This window comes from Galeopterus variegatus, unplaced genomic scaffold, assembly GCF_000696425.1.
Source record: "Galeopterus variegatus unplaced genomic scaffold, G_variegatus-3.0.2 Scaffold5379, whole genome shotgun sequence".
Lineage (NCBI taxonomy): Eukaryota > Metazoa > Chordata > Mammalia > Dermoptera > Cynocephalidae > Galeopterus > Galeopterus variegatus.
In genome coordinates, this window is record NW_007731490.1 from 82698 (window position 1) to 106714 (window position 24017).

Sequence of the window (24017 nt, forward strand, 5' to 3'; positions counted from 1 at the left end):
CCCGCTCACTGGCTGAGCGAGGCGCGGGAGCAACGCCGAGGTTTGCAATCCCGTTGCCGGTCCCCGGTCCGGTACGGGGGCAACACTGAGGGTTGCGATCCGTTGCCAGACACGGAAAAAGACAAAAAGACAAAAAATAAATAAATAAATAAAATGATGAAAAATGAGGTAACATTGAAAGAGGTCAACTAATTAGAACTTCCTGAGGACACTGTTATCTTTCCTCAGCAATGATGAAAAATGAGAGTAACATTGAAAGAGGTCAACTAATTAGAACTTCCTGAGGACACTGTTATCTTTCCTCAGCAAAGATAACTAGTCTCTCACCTTTCTTGTGCTGTCACCAAAAATAACAGAGCACCAATGCAGAGCATAAAAAGCACCTACTTTAAGCTGACTGTGTCCTCTTCGTGGTTTGCACCCCTTCTACCCTTCATTACGTTGACTGCTCTGTGCAAACCCACGCCTAAATCAATCACCAAGTCCAGAAGCCCTGAAAACCTCCAATGACTGGCTTCCCTATAGGTGGAGGATATGGGTCAGGGTCTCCCCTAGGTAAGGATGTGATCTGCTTTAAAACCAAATATATGATTTACATCTCAAACTTGTGGACCAAGGCATCCTGAGCTGAGCAGATTGACTTGAAACCACACAGAAAAGAACTAATAGGTTTTTTTCTCTTCAACAGAAAAGCTAATAAATCAAAGCTGCCCACTGCCCAATATTCAACAGTGGCTCTTATTCAAAGTGAAAATGAGGATCTGAAGCTCTCAAGGAGAAAGAGAGAAATGGATTACCGGCCACTCCGAAAGGTCGCCGCAGCCCCGAGGTCAGCTTCCTCGTGTTGTTTTCTCTCAGCTCCATGCGACCCACTCGAACAATCTGACAGACAAAACTGATCTTCTCCCTTTTCAGGTCTTTGCTTCCAAGGTCCTAGAAATATTAATTTCCATATATTGTTCTGAAGAACCATTATTTAATGCAAGTTCAATTGAAAAGAACAGTAAAAAGATGGATCGAGACTCTTTTCTCAGACCAGTTTTTAGCATTTTAATAAGTGATTCACATGACAAACAGGAATTGAATAACAATGGTCAATTAATGTTGAGTGAACTTAAGATACAAGTTTAAGAGATGTGCTTGACGGTAATGGAGTAAATCTTTGTCACGGTTGATTCTAAGTGTAGCTGGAGACTCAGAAGATTTCCAGGAGGGAGGTTCATGCACATTAACCCGGATTACGAACATCCCAAGGACCCATATGCTACTGCAGTAAAGAATCGGAGGGAAGCCATGAAAAAGAGTCATTAGAATGGACAGCAATTCAACTAAACATCTAAGGGTTTTACTTACCGTAAAAACAGCTCGCAAATTATGCAATCTGTCTATATCTTTAGGTAATCCCGAACTTGACCAGCGAACCAGGTAGTTTTCACTGAAAAAAGAAAAAAATAAAAGCAAATTAATTTTCCAAATATGACAGGGTACCCAATTACATCCACACTGCCTGAAAGTTGATACCACTGTGGTCTATTATACAGACAACTACAAGTTCATAAATATCAACAATGTCAAATAGAGCTACTCATCAATAAACATATACTGCACAAAAACTTTGGGAGGTTTTAATTTCGGATGTCCTGGATTATAACTGTAATGGAACTATTTGCAAATGGCATTTCAAAGTTTATTATTTTAAAAGCCTATTTGTTCATTTAGAATGACAATGGTAAAATTCAACACAATGCATATTTACTTCGAAGCCTACAAGAAACCAAACATGCTATAAAATACAAACTGTCTCCCGAGTCAAGAAGAAATAAAGTCCTCATCAGAAGGGAGAATGAAACTCACTCATTTGTTTTGCTTTAGTCATACACTAAGTTTTTAAATTTTGAAGAATCCAAGTGAAGGTAATGGAGTTTTAACACACACACACACACACACACACACACACACACACACACGCTTCACATATAGTTTAACCACAATGTTTCTGTCTGGACGAATAGAAAGTTACACAGCCAAGCAAGAACACTGGATTGTCCATGTTTTCATTCAACGAATATTAACGGAGAGACTGTATGTGGCCAGCACTGTCCTAGACACCGTATTATTTCAGACAGTCATCTGGGAGAAATAGCAACAGGACAAAGGTCACAGAAATGGCATTCACAGAGACCAAAATTTCAAAAAAGGGAAGAGTGGTATTTCAGGATGCAGGTGGGGAGTGGGGTTCAGTAAATATAAAATCCTATGAAGACAACATAGGAAACAAGTATTACTTCAGTCTTCAGCTGGGTCCTTAAAATATTATAAGAGTGTCTCTGTGACTACAGTACAACTCTAGGAGCAAATAGCTACGTGCACCTAAGGCCTGCGCCCCAGCCTGGAGCACAGCTGGCTGCCATCATGCCATCCAGAACAGCACCGGCTCGGCTGCTCAGGAGAGGTCCCTGGGCTCTCAGCACAAATGGGACTTCATGGTGGTTCTGATGCCACTTTCCCAACACTAAGCAAAGAGGAAAGATAGTAGCCAAGAAATGTCCCCCACCTGATGAATCTGGACTCCACAGGGTCATAGAGAGACATGAGGACTTCAGCATCCTCTCCTATTTTACAAACCACATTTTTGAGATTGACAAACAAAGCCAGGGAAGGGGTGGCAGCAAACTTGGCTTGTCTGTTAATATCCAAGTTCTGCTTCTGAGACTGTAAACAGAAAGAAAGTAGAATGTCAATGTCAGCAACGCTCATTGCTAACCCTTGCTCTTTTAATTCTCTACTGACTAGAAAAAGGTGCAGAATTAGTTGGCATAACACAGCAAAGCCATTCATGCAGTCACTTCCAAGTCCCCACTGCACATTCCCAAAACATGCACCCACCCAACTGGAAAAGAAGCACCCCATGCAAGGGTGACAATTCCATAACAGTTTGTACAAAGCATCTTCAGAGATAACAAAACTTTCAGGTGTCCAATCAATCAGAATGATAATTATACATGTAGTTACTTGTTTAATTTTTGGTTCCCCCATTACACTAAACCTCACACCAAGCACAGCTCTGTCTCATTCATCATTATGTCCTCAGCACCTGGCACACAGTAGGTGCCCAATAAATACTCGCTGAAATAACAGATGGCTCAATCATTCAATCAATTTCTGAATATCTACTATATACATGATACCATTACAGGTCAAAGAAAATGAACAGATCAATAAGACATATGTTCTCTGCCCCAGTCCCTTGCAAGGTCACCACCTCCCACCACTCCCCCGCATTATCAGAGAGGAAATGCAGAATCAAGTATGCTTCCCATTTGACAGATGAGAACACAAAGTCAATGTCAATAAGACTCTGTCTCCTAAGATGACGCACCACACTATACGTGCCCCTCAAGGGATGAAATCCTTTCATGTCATCAGTAACATGTTCTGCCTTGGGGCTCCATTCTATCCTTCATTCTTTAGTTGCTCCTTTTCAGGCTCCTTTCTAGTGCAAATTCTAGACTTGATTGATATTTTACTAATGTTGAAAACTGTTATTGAAAAAATATGATCCAAATGTGGATGGCACATTGCAGAGTTGAACTCACCTTTTCTTCTTGTAATCTTTCCTCCACTTGTTTAGAAGCTATTTCATGAGCTCTGAAGAGACTAATCGTGCTAGTTAGTTCTGGATCCAAAATGTTTCCATCTTCATCTCTAACCACCAGGTCCAAATCAAGAATTCTAGAAGGACAAGAATTCAGAACTTCATGGAAACAAACCAAGAAGACTACAAACTTCAGCCTCAACAATTGAGTGGATGAAAATGTGATAGGAAGTCAGCTCACCCATAAATTATTAGGAAATATAATTCTGTGAGGTCACTTTCTTTAACTCAAAATGTATCACCTTGGGAAATATAAAAAGAAAATTTCTCAATTTTTACTTCCATTGCAATAGTGACTTTGTCTTCCAATGAGAAATTTCACAGATCTACAAAGTCCCAGTGAAATGTGAATTACTAAGTATTGTGTAAAGTAGGGACAGTTTAAAGTATACACCCACCTCCCAATGTCCTCACCACTGTCTCTGGCAGGGTCCACTGCACAGCTTTCCTTCTGTCTAGAGTCAGTTCTGATCCCTACACTAGGCCACTGGAAGATTTTCAATGAAGATGTCCTACTGTGTTTGAACACTAAACATACGGACGTTATCAATAATAATGTTAAGCAACTTCCTGGCCAGATGGCTAAACGTAGTAGCCAACTTAAAACATAAGTAACATCTGGCCAACCAATCTGTCCTGTCTATATCTGGAAATATTTTTTTGGCAACATTCTCTCTGATTTCTCAAATCCAACAAAATTGTCAGGTGATCTTTACCAGTTTTTACTTTAAAGAATAAACAATGGCAATTACATAATGAAAGAAATCAAGAGTTGTGTTATGGTGGTACACTCTGGTTTTCTTTTTAATAACACACGCAGGTCTTAGGGAAGGAAATTAACCATAGATTTCTCATACCCTGCCATTGGGATTATATTCCTGCTATTAACAAGTCTATACAAGCAGATTATTTTTTAACCATATGACAAATAAAAGAGAGTCTTTTGAAAGTGATACACTTTAATTAGAGAACATCTTTAACAGTTACAAGTTTAAGAGGAAAGTTGAATTGCCTATAAACACTCCATCCAGACGAAATAATCTCAGACTTCTCTCGACGTCACACGCCTTAAAGCTAGAGATGAGTCTGATAACATGTCCAACATGTTTCATTTGTGCTGGACCACCTCACCATCTGGAAGGCAATTACAAAGGCCCATTTTTTTCCTTTTAGTATCTATTGAGCAAATTCTGCTGATGGTGAAGCAGGGCCAATTGGGCCTGTTCGCAGCGCGCGGGTAAACAGGCTTTAAATAAATAGAGGTTTTTGTGGGCCATGAAAACAGCTCAGCAGATGCAATGCTTGTGGGGTCTCAAGAGGAACAGAAAGACATTTTTTTAAAAAATCCATTTCCAGTCTTATACTGGACTGAATTATGTTCCCCCAAAATTTGCTGAAGCCTTGAATCGGGTCCCCCAAGTTTTATATATTAGAAACTTAGCCCCCACTGTGACTGTTAAGGGGTAGGAAATCCTATTATGGTAACTGAAAGATAGGGCCTTGAGGAGGTGACTGGAATGTAGCACCGTGCAGTAGTGAATGGATTAAAAATGGTGATGAGGGGCATGGTTCAGAGGGCTTTCAGAAAGGGGAAAGCCCATTTCCTCTCTCTGCCTTTTCCTCTCTCTGCTCTCTCTGCTTCCACCATCTTGCAATGTGAGACCCCTGGGTCACTGTCTCCACCACCAGATGGATTTTGGACTTCCCAGACTCAGAAACTGTAAGCAATAAATTTCATTTTCTTTATAAATCACCCAGTTCCGTGTACTCTGTTATAAGCAACACAAATGGACTAATAGAGGTCTCATTAGTTGTCTTTGTAACATGTTTCACTAAAGGCAAAACCCCTCCCTCCCAAATATTACTGCTTATGCCAGCCCTAAACCTGTTCCTAGGGGACTGAGTGCTGGTGTAGGTGGGGTCAATGCTGGTGTGCGTAGGGGTCAGTGCTAGTGGAGGGGATCGGTGCTTGTATGGGCAGGGTCAGTGCTTGTATGGGCAGGGTCAGTGCTAGTTAGTGTGGGCGGGGTCAGTGCTAGAGTGGGCGGGGTCTGTGCTAGTAGGGGCAGGGTCATTGCTGTCAAGTGCAGGGTTTGTTCTGGTATGACAGGGTGAGTGCTGGTCGTAATAACTTCGTATAGCATACATTATACGAAGTTATACGAAGAGAGGTCTCATTAGTTGTCTTTGTAACATGTTTCACTAAAGGCAAAACCCCTCCCTCCCAAATATTACTGCTTATGCCAGCCCTAAACCTGTTCCTAGGGGACTGAGTGCTGGTGTAGGTGGGGTCAATGCTGGTGTGCGTAGGGGTCAGTGCTAGTGGAGGGGATCGGTGCTTGTATGGGCAGGGTCAGTGCTAGTTAGTGTGGGCGGGGTCAGTGCTAGAGTGGGCGGGGTCTGTGCTAGTAGGGGCAGGGTCATTGCTGTTAAGTGCAGGGTTGGTTCTGGTATGACAGGGTCAGTGCTGGTGCAGGTGCAGCTACAAACACCTGGCTTTAAGGAGGTCCAGCTAGAAGGTCCTGCAAGCCTCCAGGAATTTGGCTCCCTCAAGGAATGCATGAGGCCTGGGCCCTGTGCCAGCCTGCTGTGTACATCCAGCCACCTAATCACCTCAGTTCTGCCAGTAGAGATGGTCAGACACATTTTACAAAGGAGGAAAACTAATCGCAGAGAACTTATTTATATCATCCAACACTAAACCCCTAGAAGAGCCCACAGCCTAGTCTCCGTGTCAGAACCCTCTCATGGTCACACTCCTTCCAGAACGCCACATGCAAACTGTCACATGAAGTATCCTGTCATGCCAACCATTCCACGTACACACTGTTCTCAGCACTCAGTGCCCAACTGGGTCTCTGAATCTGGAGTGAATTTCTATTATGAAGGTGTAACTTACCCAGCAAGGTAATCTAACACCATTAGACTAATTCCATGGAAGCCTAAGGTACCTATGAGAACACAGGAGTGGAACCCTCCCTGAAATTATGTGCAACATTGTATGCTGTGTGTCTGTGTCTGTGTGTGTATTACATATGTGAATATTTCTAGCGAGATGGTCCATGATCTTCATCACATTTTCAAATGGTTCCCAGAACTCCTCCCCCAATGTTAAAAGAAAACACCTAAGTAATCAATAAAAAAGGCACAAAACACCTTCTCCTTATTATATCCACCATCTTAAGATCAATTGTTCAACATGTGATTTTATTTTACATTATTTTGTTTTCTAAAGGAGGGACTAGTAAAATATACACAGAGTACTGGGTTTTAGAGAAATTTTAGAGGAGCCTGGAGATCCGTCGGCAAAAAAAAAAAAGTCTTATTAAGGACTGTATTTCCTATCAAAGTAGTAAATCACATATGGAAACACTTCCTTTCTTAACTAGATTGTTCCATGATATAATGTACTTTGATAGCTGCCTACAGCCAAATTAAGCAGCTGGTCACTGAACATAAGTTCAAAATACAATACTCCAATAGAAGATAAAATCAAAGGTCCAAAAGTTTGCTTTTTTAAGCAGGTAGTTTTGAAATGGGTTTCACAGCAACAATATCTAATATCCCATCACCAGAAGTCTTTCCAGAGAACAAAAATAAAAACTTTCTTCTGCAGCATTTCTAATCCAGACCCTACATCTTGCTCATAGTGTCGCCTTAAGAAACTTTTCACAGTTAAAAGCATCCATTAGCATTAAACAAAATTATGCGATAATTCTGATTTTACAGAAAGGTTCTTTAGTTTACCCAGGGCTCCTTTCGGCTGAAGGGCTAGAGGCAAACCCCTTCCCTTCTCTGACCTCCACATTCCAGTGTGTGAAATGAGGGGATTAGGTTAAACCAGAAGTTTTCCAATCTGCTGTCCAGCAAGGTCCAACTCCATTTTTAAAAACTGAGATTTCCACCCAGCATCCCAAACATCACCCATCAGAATCTTATGGAGTGGGTCTCAGTATTCTGTATTTTGAAAGTTCTCCAAGTAAATATAGAAGAGCATTTAAACCACTTGACAAGCTAATTTTTAAGGCTTCTTGCAGTTCTGGTATTACAGGAACAACCAAATAGTTATTAGGAGGGAAAGAGCATGGCCTCGTTCTGGATACAGAAGCTGGCAGAATTAGCATCAGAGAAGCTCATTTCCTTTCAGCGTCAGAAAACACATGCTAACACTGTGACACATAGCTCTGGGGGAGTGAGCCCACCGTCACTCATGGCATTCAAGCAGAGCAGGGTGGATGCCTGCAAGAGACTAGAGCCTTTGCAAGAGACATACTTGCACAAAATATCTATTTGTTGTTTATGTGAATTCAAATTTAGCTGGACCTGTATTTCAGTTTGTGAAATCTGGCAATCCTGCACTGGTGACAAGTTTAATGGTGACCTCTAATGTCCATTCCAACTCTCAGAGCTTAGGACTGCATGGAAAAAAACCTGGAACTTGTTACTGAACACCAGCACCCTCACGTCTAGACTCAAAGCCAAATACTGTGAGCAGAAAGTAAAAGTTCCTTGATGGGGGAATCACCGTGGGGTCCCATCTGAAATGGCAAAAATGACAGGCGACCCAGATCCAGCTTCTTGGCTCTCCCGCTTGAAAAACAGATTTCAGAAATGACTCAGGAACCTCTCCTGATTTTCAGAATCCAATAGAAAATACTTCATCCTTTTCAAAATGAAAACCATGATATCATTTTGATGTTAGAAATTTTGTTTTATGATAAAATGAGATTTTGATCTCAAGGCTTAGAGTGATGCTATTATATTGGATAATTTAGGCATGAAATCATGTTTCAGATAAACAAACCTGTTTCCATAATCAATTTTGGCTGTGACCTTCTTCTTCAGTTCTTTGAGCTCATCCTGCGGCAGAGTGCCAGAAAGAATCTGCGATCGCCATTCAATAAGGTCATAGATCATGTGCCGCACGCTTCGAAACATCTCCCTATTATCTTGCTATACAGGGGGAAAAAAGCCAGTTGTAAAGTTTTTGGTATAAAATAGCATTGGAGACTGTATCAAATGATTTTTTCTTCAAATATACATGTAATATATGGACTTTAGTTAATGTTAAATTCAAAGGTGCTTTTAATATAAATTGGAGAACACATTATACAGAATTTGGTTCCTACGAGACATTTAAAGATTAAAGAGTACAAGCTAAGTAATGTACAATCCCCAAAATTCTATCTAACATACCAGAGTATATACCAAGGAATGAAGATGCTGACCCCAGCAGAGATGGGCTTTGACCCTCAAAGCCTGCTCATAAGCTTCTAGCATCTTGCCCATGGATGGACAATTCTTAAAGCTTCCTCAGAATTAGTCTGACTAAGTCTAAAGATCTGAGTCTTTGCTCACCTGCATAGTCTTCAGAATACCCCGTACCCTGCACCACTCTCAGTACACTGAGAAACTGAACCCTTCCACCTCGCTGTCAAGTGAGCTATTATAAGTGAACATTCTACGCTGCGCTCCCTGGTGCAATGTGGTCTGTACGGCCCACACAGAGATGCTTCTGCAAGAAGCCAAATCTCAGAGTTCTCAGTGTCTGTATGCCAAAAGGAAAATGCAAATAAAACACAAAATTTACACTTCCTACCACTTTTTACAAATTCTAAATGGGATTAACGGTACAAAGAAAAGCAACTTTGTGCAGTCGCAAGAATGCAATCATCAAAGAGATTAGGAATTATCCAAAGGGAAGATAACCCAGTGGTTCTTTCCACAATAAGAAATCTAGGTGGAACCTAATGTGATAAAATTCTAAACATCATGATTCCTTTAAAAAATTTAAATGTGGTCATTGCTGCTTCTTAAAATAACTTCCCCTCAATATAGCTGAACCAATCACTCCACTATTTCTAGTATCTGACTTTCTTTCTAGAAGTTTCTAAGATCCCGATGACCCACCCGTCACATAGCACTCTAACAAGCTGTTTTACATCCCATGCTCAATATAGCTGAACCAATCACTCCACTATTTCTAGTATCTGACTTTCTTTCTAGAAGGTTCTAAGATCCCGATGACCCACCCGTCACATAGCACTCTAACAAGCTGTTTTACATCCCATGAGCTACTCTTTGTAATATTATCTTAATTTTAGTTTCTTAAATGAAAAGTAAATGGTCAAAATTAATCATTTATTGCAAAATTATATTTGTTCCTCTTATTAATTCTCATTGTCTATCTCCCTAAGGCCATACTGAATATCTAAAATCCTTAATATTTTGCTGACATCTACAACCACAGAGCAGAGCAAAAAATGCATATAAAAAAATAAAATCATTTTTGCCTTGGCTTTGGACAAATCCAACAATGCTAGTCCTGCAGAGGCAAATTTACATTTTGTAAAAGGAAACAAGGGTGATCATTAAGAATGCCTGTTCCAGGGTTATGTGGCCAAAACTGTGTCCACTGGCATGTTAGTCAGCGCCAACTCCTGTTTGTTTTGTTGCCATATTTTTGTTTAAAAATTGCTAAGTTGAACATGAAACACCGACTACAAAATTGCTCAGATTTACACAAAACATTCATGGATAACTTTACGCTTTTAGGTTTTTGAGTACGTTTGATGAACAATTACTGCAAGTGCTTATTACTGTGCATTTACAGGAAACCACTGTATAATCAAAAACAGCAAGCCTGCCCAACAAGCAGCTGTAGGACTTTAGGAAGTGTTCTATGTTCCCAAGAAATGAACGCACTGACTTCCTTCCAGAGCCTTTGCTGTGATAATAACATTAGCATATGAGAAATCAACACTCTGAATAGAAATACAGGCTTAACAAAAGGTAATCTTCAGCAAATATGAATTTATGTGCAAAGAAATGCCCTGAGGGAATATGAAATGGAAGATGTCAGAGCTTCAACCTCTTTGCATTAATAAGACTTCTTCCATGACCAGGAGAACCGGACAACTGCACACAAAGCTAGAATACAAAGTATTTCCCTACCCCTGTTGTAAACACAGTTAACTCTAGAAGATTATGCAGTTACCTACAGCTAGACAATGGCAAAAAGAAAAAAAATAGTCATCACCCTTAACCATACCCATAAATAAGCACCTATCACTGTTTAAAAGCAGATTTTAGTTTTCATGATCAAAATATAAACTGAGTGACATCAACACAGATTGCCTAATCCTGTCTTCCAGGGGCCTTGAAGCAAGCATGTTTCCCTATTTAACACAAGGAAAGACCAATCCCATGGTCCCTTCCTTTACAGTCTACTTGATTACAGTGAGCATAGCTGCACCCCAACACAAGGCAGGTCAAAGGGCACTCAACCCCCAACGATGGCCCCACTCATGGGCCATGTTGCTTTCTTTGCCCTTTCTGAGTAAGACCATGTCCCAGAACATGACATGTCCCATATCAAAGACCATGTTAAGGTTCCCAGGGAAAGGAAAACCATCTCACTGGTACAGCAAGGTTCAAAGAGACCATCCTATATTTTTAAGTTTTGATTTAACATCTCCTTTTCTTACCACGTAGAGCTGTCTCCAGATGGTAGACCACTCTCGGAGCGTTGTGGTGACTTCCTGTATGAGGGGGAGGTCGCCTGGGATGACCGTTTCATGTTGCCTGGGATGAAAGAAGGAAAAAGCAGCTGAGGGCACAGCTTCATTAACTGCTGTGAAATGCACCTGGTAAATTCCAGATCTAGGCCATGGAATTTAATATTTAAGCAAATGGAAAGAAAAATACACAAAGAAGACTGTGTTCACACATACAGAGTGACAAGCAATACTGTGCAGCGCTGAAGGATGTGCACGCATTACCCTGCATGTAAGCCATCCACCTTGCATGTCAATGTAAGGCGAAGGAAGCGAGTAATATACTATTAAAAGTCCTCGGAACGTCAAGGTCTGGGAAGAAGAAAGTGTATTCATAATATGTGTACCCATCCATCCTACAGATGCCATAAATTACAACTGGTCTGTGTGGCATTAAAATGTAGGTTTGTAAGATTATGTGTTCATTTCCATCATGCATAAAACTCATTATATGATAATACATGAAGCAGTTATACTTCCCAAAATAGGACAGAGGTTACAGCTGTCAAATGTCCCTGAAGACTCTCTGATCCCAACTGATTTCTCTCTTGCCCTTATCCTTCCACCCTAAAAAGTTAACCCTTGACTAATTCTTAATTGTTATCTATTTACAGATTAGTATTGGTCACATCGACCATTGTTTCTGTCGCATACTGTGAGTGGGGCACTATGCTAAATAAGACCCTATTTGGGACTGGGTAAGAGATGGAATTTGTGGTCTGTGCTGCGAGGCTACCCGGCCCCATCTGGCAAGCATGCCGTGTCAAGGGACACTGCAGTAGGTCCCAGCTATATCCCTTGAGTTGCATGGAGCCCAGACTTGTGGAAGGAGCCCCGATTTTGGTTCACAATTGGGGTTCAGACCTGCAATGACTTACTGATGGTGAAAGGCTCCCAAGGGAAGAGGCAACGGAGTCCCTGAAAGAACATTGGTCTCTGTGGAGGGGTCTAGAACCAGATTTCTAAGGGAGGGTGCATAAGAGACCACACCCTCCAGAACTGCTGTTAAGAATTACCGCGTGATAGGACATCACCCATGTCTACCGAGGGACACGACTACTACTAAAACAGCCAAGCCAACCCTGTTGTCAAGGAAGGAAGTTGATGAAAATGTGGTTCATTACTTTCTACAATGTTGATGGAGTTTGGATGTGTTGTCTCCTCCAAAACTCAAGTGGAAATTTGATCTCCAATGTGGCAGTGTTGGAGGCTGATTGAGTCATGGGGATGGATCCCTTATGAATGGATTGGTGCTCTCCCTGGGGGAGGGAGGATTAATGAGTGAGTTCTCGCTCTGTTGGTTCCCGCAACAGCTTATTGTTTATAGGACCCTAGCACCTCCTCTCGCTCTCTTGCTTCCTTTCACCATGTGATCTGCTCGTCCCCACCAGCTGCCTGTAGTTTTACCACCATAAGTAGAAGCAGCCTGAGGCCCATGCCAGATGCAGCTGTCCCAGAATCGTAAGCCAAATNCCCTTATGAATGGATTGGTGCTCTCCCTGGGGGAGGGAGGATTAATGAGTGAGTTCTCGCTGTTGGTTCCCGCAACAGCTTATTGTTTATAGGACCCTAGCACCTCCTCTCGCTCTCTTGCTTCCTTTCGCCATGTGATCTGCTCGTACCCACCAGCTGCCTGTAGTTTTACCACCATAAGTAGAAGCAGCCTGAGGCCCATGCCAGATGCAGCTGTCCCAGAATCGTAAGCCAAATAAACCTCTTTCCTTTATAAATTACCCAGTCTCAGGTATTTCCGTTATAGCAACACAAAATGGACTAAAACAAATGTCATCCTCCTGAAGCCTGCAGGGAGAAATTTCTCTCCACTCAGTGAGGACACTCATCACCACTAGGGCTGTGTCCATCGCACAGAACCTGAATCTCAGCTCTTCACACTGGCTACCAGAAGCTTAGAGCTCAGTTAGACCCGCTTCACCACATCCACGCATGCTCCCCGTCCTGGCCTCAGTTCTGGTTCCTTCATACCTTCCTCCCTTTGGATAGGCCTGATCTGTCCCTTGGTCTAACACGCCAACTGGCACTAACGTATCTGATCTTCCTCCATCTTGTTATCTTTGTTGTCACCTTGTTACCTGCCAGGGGTCAGGAATATACAAACCCAATGATGCCAGCCTCAGAGGGCTGTTGATGAGACTAAGGGAAGGTATGTCATGGCTGAGCATCTGTCAGAAGGACTGAAACATGGGGGAGGGGTGGGACTGGGGAGATGCTAGTCAAAGGACACAGAAATTCAGTCAGATTAGAACGAGTTCAAGAGATCTGTTGCACAACAGGGTGACCACAGTCAATAGCAACGTATCATACACTTGAAAATTACTGAGAGTAGGTCTTAAGTGTTCTCATCACAAATAAATAAGTACATGAGGTAATGCATGTGTTAATTAGCTTGATTTAGTCATTCCACAATGCACACATGCTTCAAAGCATCATGCTGTATACCATCAATATATATCATTTTTATTTCTCAATTAAAAACAAAATATAATTTAATAAAAGAATGAATGGGACATAGACGCTCAGCTGGCAGTGGTGATTCTCATTAGTTACTACAGTTCTGCATAATCAAACAGGACGTCAAGAGACAGGTCAGGGCTGGGGGTTCCCATCCGAGCATCCCCCGTAGAGTGGGAAGAGCTGGAGACGTGAAGGGAACAGAGGCCATGTCAAAAGGGAGGGGTCGCAAAGAATTAGAAGGAGGCCAAGGACAGCACCCTGAGAGCAGCAGGCAGGGAAAGAAGACTGTGGGCACCTGAGCAGTAGGTCAGAGTAACAATAGACAGGGGATAAGGGAGCAGCAGGAAAGCTCTGAGAGAGAAGGACTGAGACGACAGTGTGAAGTGTGGAAATAAGGAGGCACTGGTGACCATGTCAGTACAAGACACGGGTCAAGATGGGAACTGCTTTGGTTATGGAGGAAAAGGTATACAAAACCAGTGACAGCAGGCATACAGCAATCATTTGGGATGTCTGAGAGTTGAAAGAAGGCCAGTGTCCAGAGACAGAGAGAGACCAGGCAAGAGATCCTGCGGGAGAAATTCTACAAGAGAGAGAGAGCCTGCAAGAGAGATCCTTCAATAGAGAGAGACCCTGCAAGAGTGATGGGATAATGAACTTGGAGAGCAAGAAGGTAGGCAGGGGTGGGATGCAAGAGTGGCCTGCACTGACATTGGAGAGGAAGGGAAGGTGGATGTCTGCAGCAATCTGGTGGAAAGGAGGAGGGGGTAAGACGCCCTGTTGTAGTGGGTTGAATTATGTCCCCCCAAAACTCATTGAGGCTTGAATTGTATCCCCCATGTTATGTGTATTAGAAACTTAGCCCCCACTGTGATTGTTAAGAGGGTGGGAAATCCTATTATGGAAATAGAAAGGTGGAGCCTTGAAGAGGTGATTGGATTGTAGGACTGTGCAGTAGTGGATGGATTAATAATGGTGTCAGGGGCATGGTTCTGAGGGCTTTAAAAGAAGAATAGAGTCTCTCTCTGCTCTCTCTGCTTCCACCATCTTGCAATATGAAACCCCTGGGTCACTGTTGCCACCACCAGATGGACTTTGGACTTCCCAGCCTCGGAAACTGTAAGCAATAAATTTCGTTTTTCTTTATAAATCACCCAATTCCATGTATTCTGTTATAAGCAGCACAAATGGTCTAATACACCTGCCAAGTCTGAACGTGGAGGTTCTTCGCAAGAGGGAGCAGTTGGGCAGCTGGGTTTGGGTGGGGGCAGCAAGGAGACAGTCGGGGCAGGGTAATGAGCATGGGGAACAACACAGGGAACCCAGACATTGGCGAGGAGATTGTTTCTAAACTGTTCACCATTGCTCTGTCCTCTGCCCAGTGGGGCACCCTGGCCCAGAACACCCAGTGACAGGAACCAGAAGTGTCTCTGTCTGCCTATCTGGGTGGGTGAGACTCTACTTATTGAAAAATCAAAATAATATCTTGTGTTCACTTTATTATGATTCACAATTATATTTTCCATAAATTCTTTTGTATACACCAAAGTGCTTTTTGAAAAATCGTTGCCATATACAATCTGACTTGATTCTGATGCAGATATAAAGTGCATTAAATGCACACTTCACTCGGTTCTTTCCACAATAGGGTAAAAGTTTCAAAACTTTCCTTTGTTTTTCTTACTCTTAATACTGATTCTGATGCAGATATAAAGTGCATTAAATGCACACTTCACTCAGTTCTTTCCACAATAGGGTAAAAGTTTCAAAACTTTCCTTTGTTTTTCTTACTCTTAATACTTTGCATATAAAACCTTTTATCTGCCTAAGAAAATGCCACATTGCAGATGTCATCACCATCCATGCCTTTCGATTATTTTCTTCATTTTAATTTTGCATCATGGAACTGGAGAACCTGAACAGCCCCCTTCACACGTTAAAAGTACAGCGCTCGGAAAGGCAATTTTGTAATCAGCCAGAGACATCATTATGCAGTAATCATATGATGAGTAATTTTATAATTTACATACTTAACTGAGTATGAAGATATAGCAGAGACATTTTATATAAAGAAAATGTTTTAATGTTCCTTCTTCCAAGCTCACACACACCTGGTCATTCATTTACCACTCCTGCCTAACGGGCTCCTGCCCCACAAATGTCCTTTTAATGACCTTATATGTCAGTTCTATGACCTCTAGGAAACATACATCACCACTAGACAAAAATGTAAATTCATACATGTCCCAATTTAACAACTGTTGCTTCACTCTAAACTCCACTTATAAACAGTCTACAAAGTGCTCCAGAAAAACAGACTCAGAGCTGGGGGCTGTGGAGTCTCTGCTGAGTGGGGTAGCTTACACGGGAAGTGCACAGCACTAGGACCTGCGCTTTCCAAAGCTGACCTCAAGCTCAAGGAGAATGGCTGCAGACTCCAGATGACTCCGAATCACAAGTCCCCTCCCTTTCCCCCAGACTGCTGTCCCATCATAGTCAATCACATCTGCTGTCATAACCCCTAATATCACCATAACACACAAAGAGCAGCAAGGCCAAATATACTCACTGCAGTTCTTCATTTAACATCAAGACCAGACTCACCCTTTTCCTTCAACTATCGCTTCTTTAAGATGAATATATGAAGCAGGAAATATACCCTTTGGGAGAAAAAAAAAAAGATGGCAGTTTTTGTTATCAATATGAATAACGGATTGCCAATCAAACCATTGCCCCCACAAAGGTGGGGTAGGGGTGGTAGAATCACTATCAATTTTTTAAGTCTTGTGCTAAGCCTCATATACAACATATCAAAGAAAACACAAAGAAGTATAAAAGACGGCAACACAATCATTTCAAGGAGTCTACCAATGTCTCAGAAAGAAAACAGATGATGTGTCTACAAAGGAAAAACTCTCGTCTTCTCCATGGACCACACCTTGTTTCCACTGCTGACCTCGACACAGGCAGACCAAAGGCCACCTGACGCCTAAAGAGCAATTTTTCATGATGGTCTCTGATAGTTCCCCTTTTCTTTTTCTTTTTTTTTAATTGAAACATAATTGATTACACATATTTATGGGTACAGAATTGACTGTCAGTAAGTTCTCCCTTTCAAAGCGATAAAATTGTCATTGAAAGTTGATTTAAGCCACTGACCATCACTTGGGAACTGACCACTTACCTAGACCCACAGGGACTTTCTCATAAATCTCCAAACAGAGGTGCATCTGGTAAAGTACAGGAAAGGCAGGCCAGATTTCACCCAATCTGCACAACTAATGGGGGAGCCCATCTGCTTACATTTACATGGTACTCTGCATCCTCAAAATATAATGGACATGAGTCCAAAAGAACAGAGTTCAAGGGAGACAGTTTCTCAACAGGATGTTCAGCACCACACATAGTCCGTGAAGTCCCAGGAGGAGCTTTATCATGAGTTTTGGTGCTGCTTTCTGAGCAAGTAAAATAACCCTCTTCCTGGAGTAAAGCAGAGGCAAGCACAGGAAAGACAAGAAATGGGGTACCATGGCTGGCTAGGGTCTTGGGCAGCACAACACAAGCCAACTACCACTTACTACATGAGATGAGTGCGTGCAGCAGAAATCCAGTAAGTGGCAGCCCTGTGACTTTCAGGGTGAGGAGCTTCTGATTGGATTTCCCTAGCATCAGGTCCCATAGGATTTACACAGGAGGTCCAAAAACCAAACTACTAAGCATGCTTGGGGAAGGCGTGGGGCATGGTTATCCAGGACATGTCCAAATCCCAGGATGGTCTCCAGGTAGGTGCACATTAAATTAAATTGGCATCTTTCTACGATGCCAATAGGTGTACGCTCAGGCAGGGGAAGAAAACCAACAAACAAGCCAATCCCAGTCCTACCCACAGGATGTGGGTTGAATGTTTGTACCTCCAAAGTTCTTGATGAAGCTTAATCACAAATATGGTATTGCCCATGAGTGTATTAGTTCATTTTAATCCATGCATGGATCAATGAGTTAACAGACTAATGGGTTATCATGGGAGGAGACTGATGGCTTTATAAGGACAGGAAGAAGCAACTGGCATGCACTCTCCCCCCTTGCCATGTGCTACACTCCACTGCCTTGGGAATCTCCAGAGAGTCCCCACCAAGGAGAAGGCTCTCACCAAATGTGGTCCCTCGACCTCCCACTTCCCAGCCTCTACATTGTAAGAAATAAATTTCATTTTCCTATAAATTATCCAGTTTCAGGTACTGTAATAAGTGACAGAAAATGAACTAATACACTATGTCCACAAGCAGAGATACCCCTCATCTCAGCAAACCCACTCAAGAATCATGAAGCCACAGGAGAGATAGTGATGGGATGAGCTGGACACAGCTAGAAGTTTGAAATGAGCAACTTTGGCTGGGCCTGTTCAGTACCAGCCCAGATCAACTGCACGTTTGTCAATATCTACACAAAAGATGTTTACAGAACACTTGGAGTCAGGACTCTTAGGGGCCACATCTCTTCTCTGCTACTGCCTGGGGTGGGGGTGGGGCGGTGCTTGTAAAATTAAAACCTCTGTAAGGCTTTGATGTCCTCATCTGACAGTGAGGAGCTGAGATGGAAAAGTAGCCACACCACCTACCCAACTCTACTGTGTCAATGAGCTGCAATGTCTGGGCACCCCAGTGCAGACAGGAAGTACTATGGTCAGGGAGACCCTGGAGGAATGGGACAGATCCCAAATTGAGGAAGGTGAAAACACATACCAAATACCAAGTAAGCATCAAAGGAAAGCGAACAGCTCGCCTGGGGCACACCCAGCCCATATAGGGATAGGGTGAGGGAGGGAATGTTAGTCCATGATCCTAATCTCTTTTTTTCTAAAGTCTGCACCCATCACTCTTCCAGATGAAACTCAGGGTTTCATCTGCAGTAATGCACTATTGATTGTAGAAGGGAAAATCAATGTGAAAATAGAACTTTCCTTGGAGAAATCTATTCTACCATCACTTGGTTGAAACGTTTCTTGTCCAAAGACCCATAGCCCAGTCTGCACTTAGCAGGATTGAGGTGGGAGTTCCTTTCTCCAAGCTGCAGATGTGGCACACTAATACTCCTAATAGTGTCTCTCACACTGGAATACCTACATGACTTGAGGGAGGAAGGCTGCCATGGGGACCAGCCTGGATCCTTCCCAAGAGACTGTGCTGCAAGAGGTTGAAGAGCTTCATGGCCTCATGGAGCTCTAGCCTGTTGTTCGGCACAGCCCGGTCCAAGGCCTCTGGGGAAGGCAGAGCAGGAAGGCCCTGGCACTCGAGACACTGGACTTTGGCAGCCTTATTAAAGGCTCAGGACCACAACTGGGAGTGCAGCCCAATAAGGAGATAATGAGACGTAAATTTAAGACACGGAAATAAAATGAACCATCTGTCAAGTATAATTAGATATTAAAATGTATAAGTTAACATGGACAGCCTAACCACAGCTTAGAATGGACAGTACATCAAAATCATAATATCGTAGAATAAAACAGAAGAGCCATAATTAGGTTTTGTGAAGCTAAGAATGTTAAAGCCACAACAGAATTGTGTACGGGAGTGTCCACCACAACGATCTGCAGTGTAATTACATGTAATGACATGTCTCTGTTTCAAAAATTCAAACCAACACACATGCAAACTGCTCTAGTAGGGCAGAACTCCTTTTCTTGCAACACAACATAAGCAGTGTCAAAATAGTTATGAGCAAGTGAGAAACGAGCATGCATGAGCTTTGCAAATTTGTTAATTTATCATCAGTGATGCTATAAGACTGAAAGTGGTGAGCAGCATTTTTTTTTTCCTGAAGTCATTATACCCAGATCATTCTCTTACACATACAGTACCATTCTATCAGGAAAAGAAGGACTCCACCTTTCACGACAACAGGCCCACACCGTTTCACCAGCCAGCAACTCACTCATGGAAATGAAGCTGCAATTTCTACGCACGCATATTGTTCAGAAGAAAACCATTCAAGCTACTTCAGATTCCAACCCATGTTTTTTTTTTTTTTAATTCAGAGAAAGAGATATAGAAGTAAAACTCCAAGACACAAATGAGACGGAACTGATTTCCTCTCACACTGTGATTTATGAAGGGACATGCACTGNGTTTGAAATGAGCAACTTTGGCTGGGCCTGTTCAGTACCAGCCCAGATCAACTGCACGTTTGTCAATATCTACACAAAAGATGTTTACAGAACACTTGGAGTCAGGACTCTTAGGGGCCACATCTCTTCTCTGCTACTGCCTGGGGTGGGGGTGGGGCGGTGCTTGTAAAATTAAAACCTCTGTAAGGCTTTGATGTCCTCATCTGACAGTGAGGAGCTGAGATGGAAAAGTAGCCACACCACCTACCCAACTCTACTGTGTCAATGAGCTGCAATGTCTGGGCACCCCAGTGCAGACAGGAAGTACTATGGTCAGGGAGACCCTGGAGGAATGGGACAGATCCCAAATTGAGGAAGGTGAAAACACATACCAAATACCAAGTAAGCATCAAAGGAAAGCGAACAGCTCGCCTGGGGCACACCCAGCCCATATAGGGATAGGGTGAGGGAGGGAATGTTAGTCCATGATCCTAATCTCTTTTTTTCTAAAGTCTGCACCCATCACTCTTCCAGATGAAACTCAGGGTTTCATCTGCAGTAATGCACTATTGATTGTAGAAGGGAAAATCAATGTGAAAATAGAACTTTCCTTGGAGAAATCTATTCTACCATCACTTGGTTGAAACGTTTCTTGTCCAAAGACCCATAGCCCAGTCTGCACTTAGCAGGATTGAGGTGGGAGTTCCTTTCTCCAAGCTGCAGATGTGGCACACTAATACTCCTAATAGTGTCTCTCACACTGGAATACCTACATGACTTGAGGGAGGAAGGCTGCCATGGGGACCAGCCTGGATCCTTCCCAAGAGACTGTGCTGCAAGAGGTTGAAGAGCTTCATGGCCTCATGGAGCTCTAGCCTGTTGTTCGGCACAGCCCGGTCCAAGGCCTCTGGGGAAGGCAGAGCAGGAAGGCCCTGGCACTCGAGACACTGGACTTTGGCAGCCTTATTAAAGGCTCAGGACCACAACTGGGAGTGCAGCCCAATAAGGAGATAATGAGACGTAAATTTAAGACACGGAAATAAAATGAACCATCTGTCAAGTATAATTAGATATTAAAATGTATAAGTTAACATGGACAGCCTAACCACAGCTTAGAATGGACAGTACATCAAAATCATAATATCGTAGAATAAAACAGAAGAGCCATAATTAGGTTTTGTGAAGCTAAGAATGTTAAAGCCACAACAGAATTGTGTACGGGAGTGTCCACCACAACGATCTGCAGTGTAATTACATGTAATGACATGTCTCTGTTTCAAAAATTCAAACCAACACACATGCAAACTGCTCTAGTAGGGCAGAACTCCTTTTCTTGCAACACAACATAAGCAGTGTCAAAATAGTTATGAGCAAGTGAGAAACGAGCATGCATGAGCTTTGCAAATTTGTTAATTTATCATCAGTGATGCTATAAGACTGAAAGTGGTGAGCAGCATTTTTTTTTTCCTGAAGTCATTATACCCAGATCATTCTCTTACACATACAGTACCATTCTATCAGGAAAAGAAGGACTCCACCTTTCACGACAACAGGCCCACACCGTTTCACCAGCCAGCAACTCACTCATGGAAATGAAGCTGCAATTTCTACGCACGCATATTGTTCAGAAGAAAACCATTCAAGCTACTTCAGATTCCAACCCATGTTTTTTTTTTTTTTAATTCAGAGAAAGAGATATAGAAGTAAAACTCCAAATCCGAACCCTCGGACGGGAGCGCCGCCGCGCTTCCCAAGCGGCGCACTATCCAGTGCGCCACCGGGCCGGCCCGAAGCTGCAATTTCTACGCACGCATATTGTTCTGAAGAAAACCATTCAAGCTACTTCAGATTCCAACCCATGTTTTTTTTTTTAAATTCAGAGAAAGAGATATAGAAGTAAAACTCCAGGACACAAATGAGACGGAACTGATTTCCTCTCACACTGTGATTTATGAAGGGACATGCACTGTATTTAATAAAAAGAACTTACCTTCTTAGACTTTTTTCTTAAGGTGTAACCTCTGTACCACCCTAAACAAACACAAAGTTGAAAAGTTAGTACAAGGAGACATAACAGGGTCCTAACAATACCTTGATGGTGTGTAGAACCCATAATTTTGCAGAACCAGGGAAGTCAGTTTGTCACTAGAATTCAACAAGCCGAATGCTTTAGAGATACACTATGGGGTTTCTGAGAGAGCATTTCAAGGTAAACTTGCCACTTGGCTAGTAACCTTCACACGTGGATCTCCACTTCTCCACCTCCCTTGGCCTCCCGTGGCCCTGAAGCAGCAACCTCAAGATAAGATGCACAGTGCCAAGAAGAGGGCTTGTCCCATAACCACTTGTCCCTGACTAGGCTCCTCATGTATGCATTTCCTCTCTCCCTCTGCCAGATTTGGATCAGGGTCTCCACAAGCGCACATACCAGCATCCTCAGATCATCAAGAGCTGTCCCGAAACAGAAAACCTATTGAGAGCTAACTTCCTCCCTCTTCAGTAGGGAGGGGCTTCACCCTGAAGCACCCACCATCTCACAAAGTACTTCTGTGGCAAAGACACAGCCCTTAGCAGGAAGCACCAGGGCCAAGCATGGGCCCACCTATCCCTTTCGGGTTTGGCCTTGACCCAACTTCCCATTCCTTCCATGTGGGTGAAAGAAAGAAAACAGTGAGAGCAGAAAGACTGACATGCTCGAACTGTCCACATGCATTTAACACTGAATGGAAGAGTCCTTTCAACAACAGACCAGACCTGACCACACCCTGAGCACCAGGCTGAGGGCACTCACTCATCCCTGCAAATGCCAGGGGTCCACGGCCAGCAGCCAATCTCCCGACAATTCCACCTCTGCATGACATCAGAAGGACATTTTCTTACCCCAAACATTATGATGTCACTGCAGGCCACCTCGCTTCCAGAAAGCAAATCAAAAGCTCAGAGTCAAAAACAAGTGAATAAAAATTAAAAATTAAAAAAAATTTTTTAAAAAAGCTTAGAGACAAATCCCAACTGAAATCCCACAGTAGCAAAAGGACCCCACCGGAGACTTATGGGGAGCACTTAGAAAGCATAAGTGGGGAAAAGCTCCTAGAGAATAACTAAATATTGGGGGTTTATACACTAGCACAGAAGGTCAAACCTCAGAGGCAAAAGATGGGGGCTAGTCGGTTAGCTCAGTTGGTCGGAGCGTGGCGCTGATAACACCAAGACCCCAGGTTTGGTCCCTGGCCAGCTGCCAAAGAAAGAAAAAGAAGTCAAAGATGTATGACAGAGAGAGCAGCTCAGACAAAACTGAACATGGGCAAATGCTGCAGCAATTTGCCCACCACATCTCTCAAAAAGTAACGATTTTAACAACCAGGAATGAAGAGGATGATTATCAGCCAAAAAGTGATGGTGTTAAAATAAGCAAAATCCTCAAGAGACTCATATAAAGGTGTTTTCTAAACATTTGGAAAAGAAGACAAAAACTCCCAGGACCCTTGCGAAGGCGTCAAGACCCACTTACGATCAGTTGAATCAACTTCACCTTCTTGACATGGGGACGGAACGGTTTGACTAGGGGTACTGCTGATAGAAAACGGCTAGATTTCAGCCATACGTGTGAATGATGATCTCCTGATGGCCATAATGTTGGCACAGTGACAGCCAGCCCAGGACCAGTGCCCGTCTATGACGTGGTGTTCACGGACAACAAAAGGGAAGAATGGAAGGTCCCTATAATGAGTTGTTCCAAAGCTGAATTTACCCAATTTAAAGGACTGTTCTTTATCCTGTTATTAAACCCTTCCGTGATTTTCAGCATTAATACGTCCATTCTTTTCTGAAACTGACAAAGGATTAATGCCCTACAATGCATAAGAAAATACTACGAAGAGACCAGAAAAAGACAGCAACCAAGCAAAAATATGCACGATATAAACAAAGTATAGAAGAAGAAATCCAAAAGACTTGCACAAGTATGAAGAGATGCCCAAACTTAATAATAATCAGAGAAATGAGAGCTTAAAACATGGTATCACTACACAATTATTAAGAGTCGCAGCAACCAAAATGCTGCAAGAGATGGGCAGCCCCAGGCACTGTGGGCAGAAGTGTAGACTGTAACAACCCGTGTGGCAGCAGCAGGCCTGGCTCCTCCAGAGTCAGTGTCCCACACCCAAAAGCCAGCAACCCCTCCAGGGATCGCAGCCCAAAGACATCCGCAGGCCCGTGCATAGTCAGA

The 24017-nt window shown here is 42.8% G+C and overlaps 1 protein-coding gene across 1 annotated transcript in view; it reads right to left on the reverse strand.

The window, feature by feature from the left end:
* LOC103604765 (dedicator of cytokinesis protein 1) overlaps nucleotides 1-24017 on the reverse strand; it is a gene marked incomplete at its 3' end in the record, with an annotated part of 96949 nt that overhangs the window by 68764 nt on the left and 4168 nt on the right. The window contains exons 3-10 of the mRNA XM_008589333.1: nucleotides 21780-21820; nucleotides 16288-16343; nucleotides 11143-11239; nucleotides 8460-8608; nucleotides 3597-3732; nucleotides 2555-2712; nucleotides 1354-1435; nucleotides 798-933 (exon numbers count right to left, since the gene is read on the reverse strand). Of these exons, the coding sequence (XP_008587555.1) occupies nucleotides 798-933; nucleotides 1354-1435; nucleotides 2555-2712; nucleotides 3597-3732; nucleotides 8460-8608; nucleotides 11143-11239; nucleotides 16288-16343; nucleotides 21780-21820 (855 nt within the window). The remainder of the gene's footprint in view (nucleotides 1-797; nucleotides 934-1353; nucleotides 1436-2554; nucleotides 2713-3596; nucleotides 3733-8459; nucleotides 8609-11142; nucleotides 11240-16287; nucleotides 16344-21779; nucleotides 21821-24017) is intronic.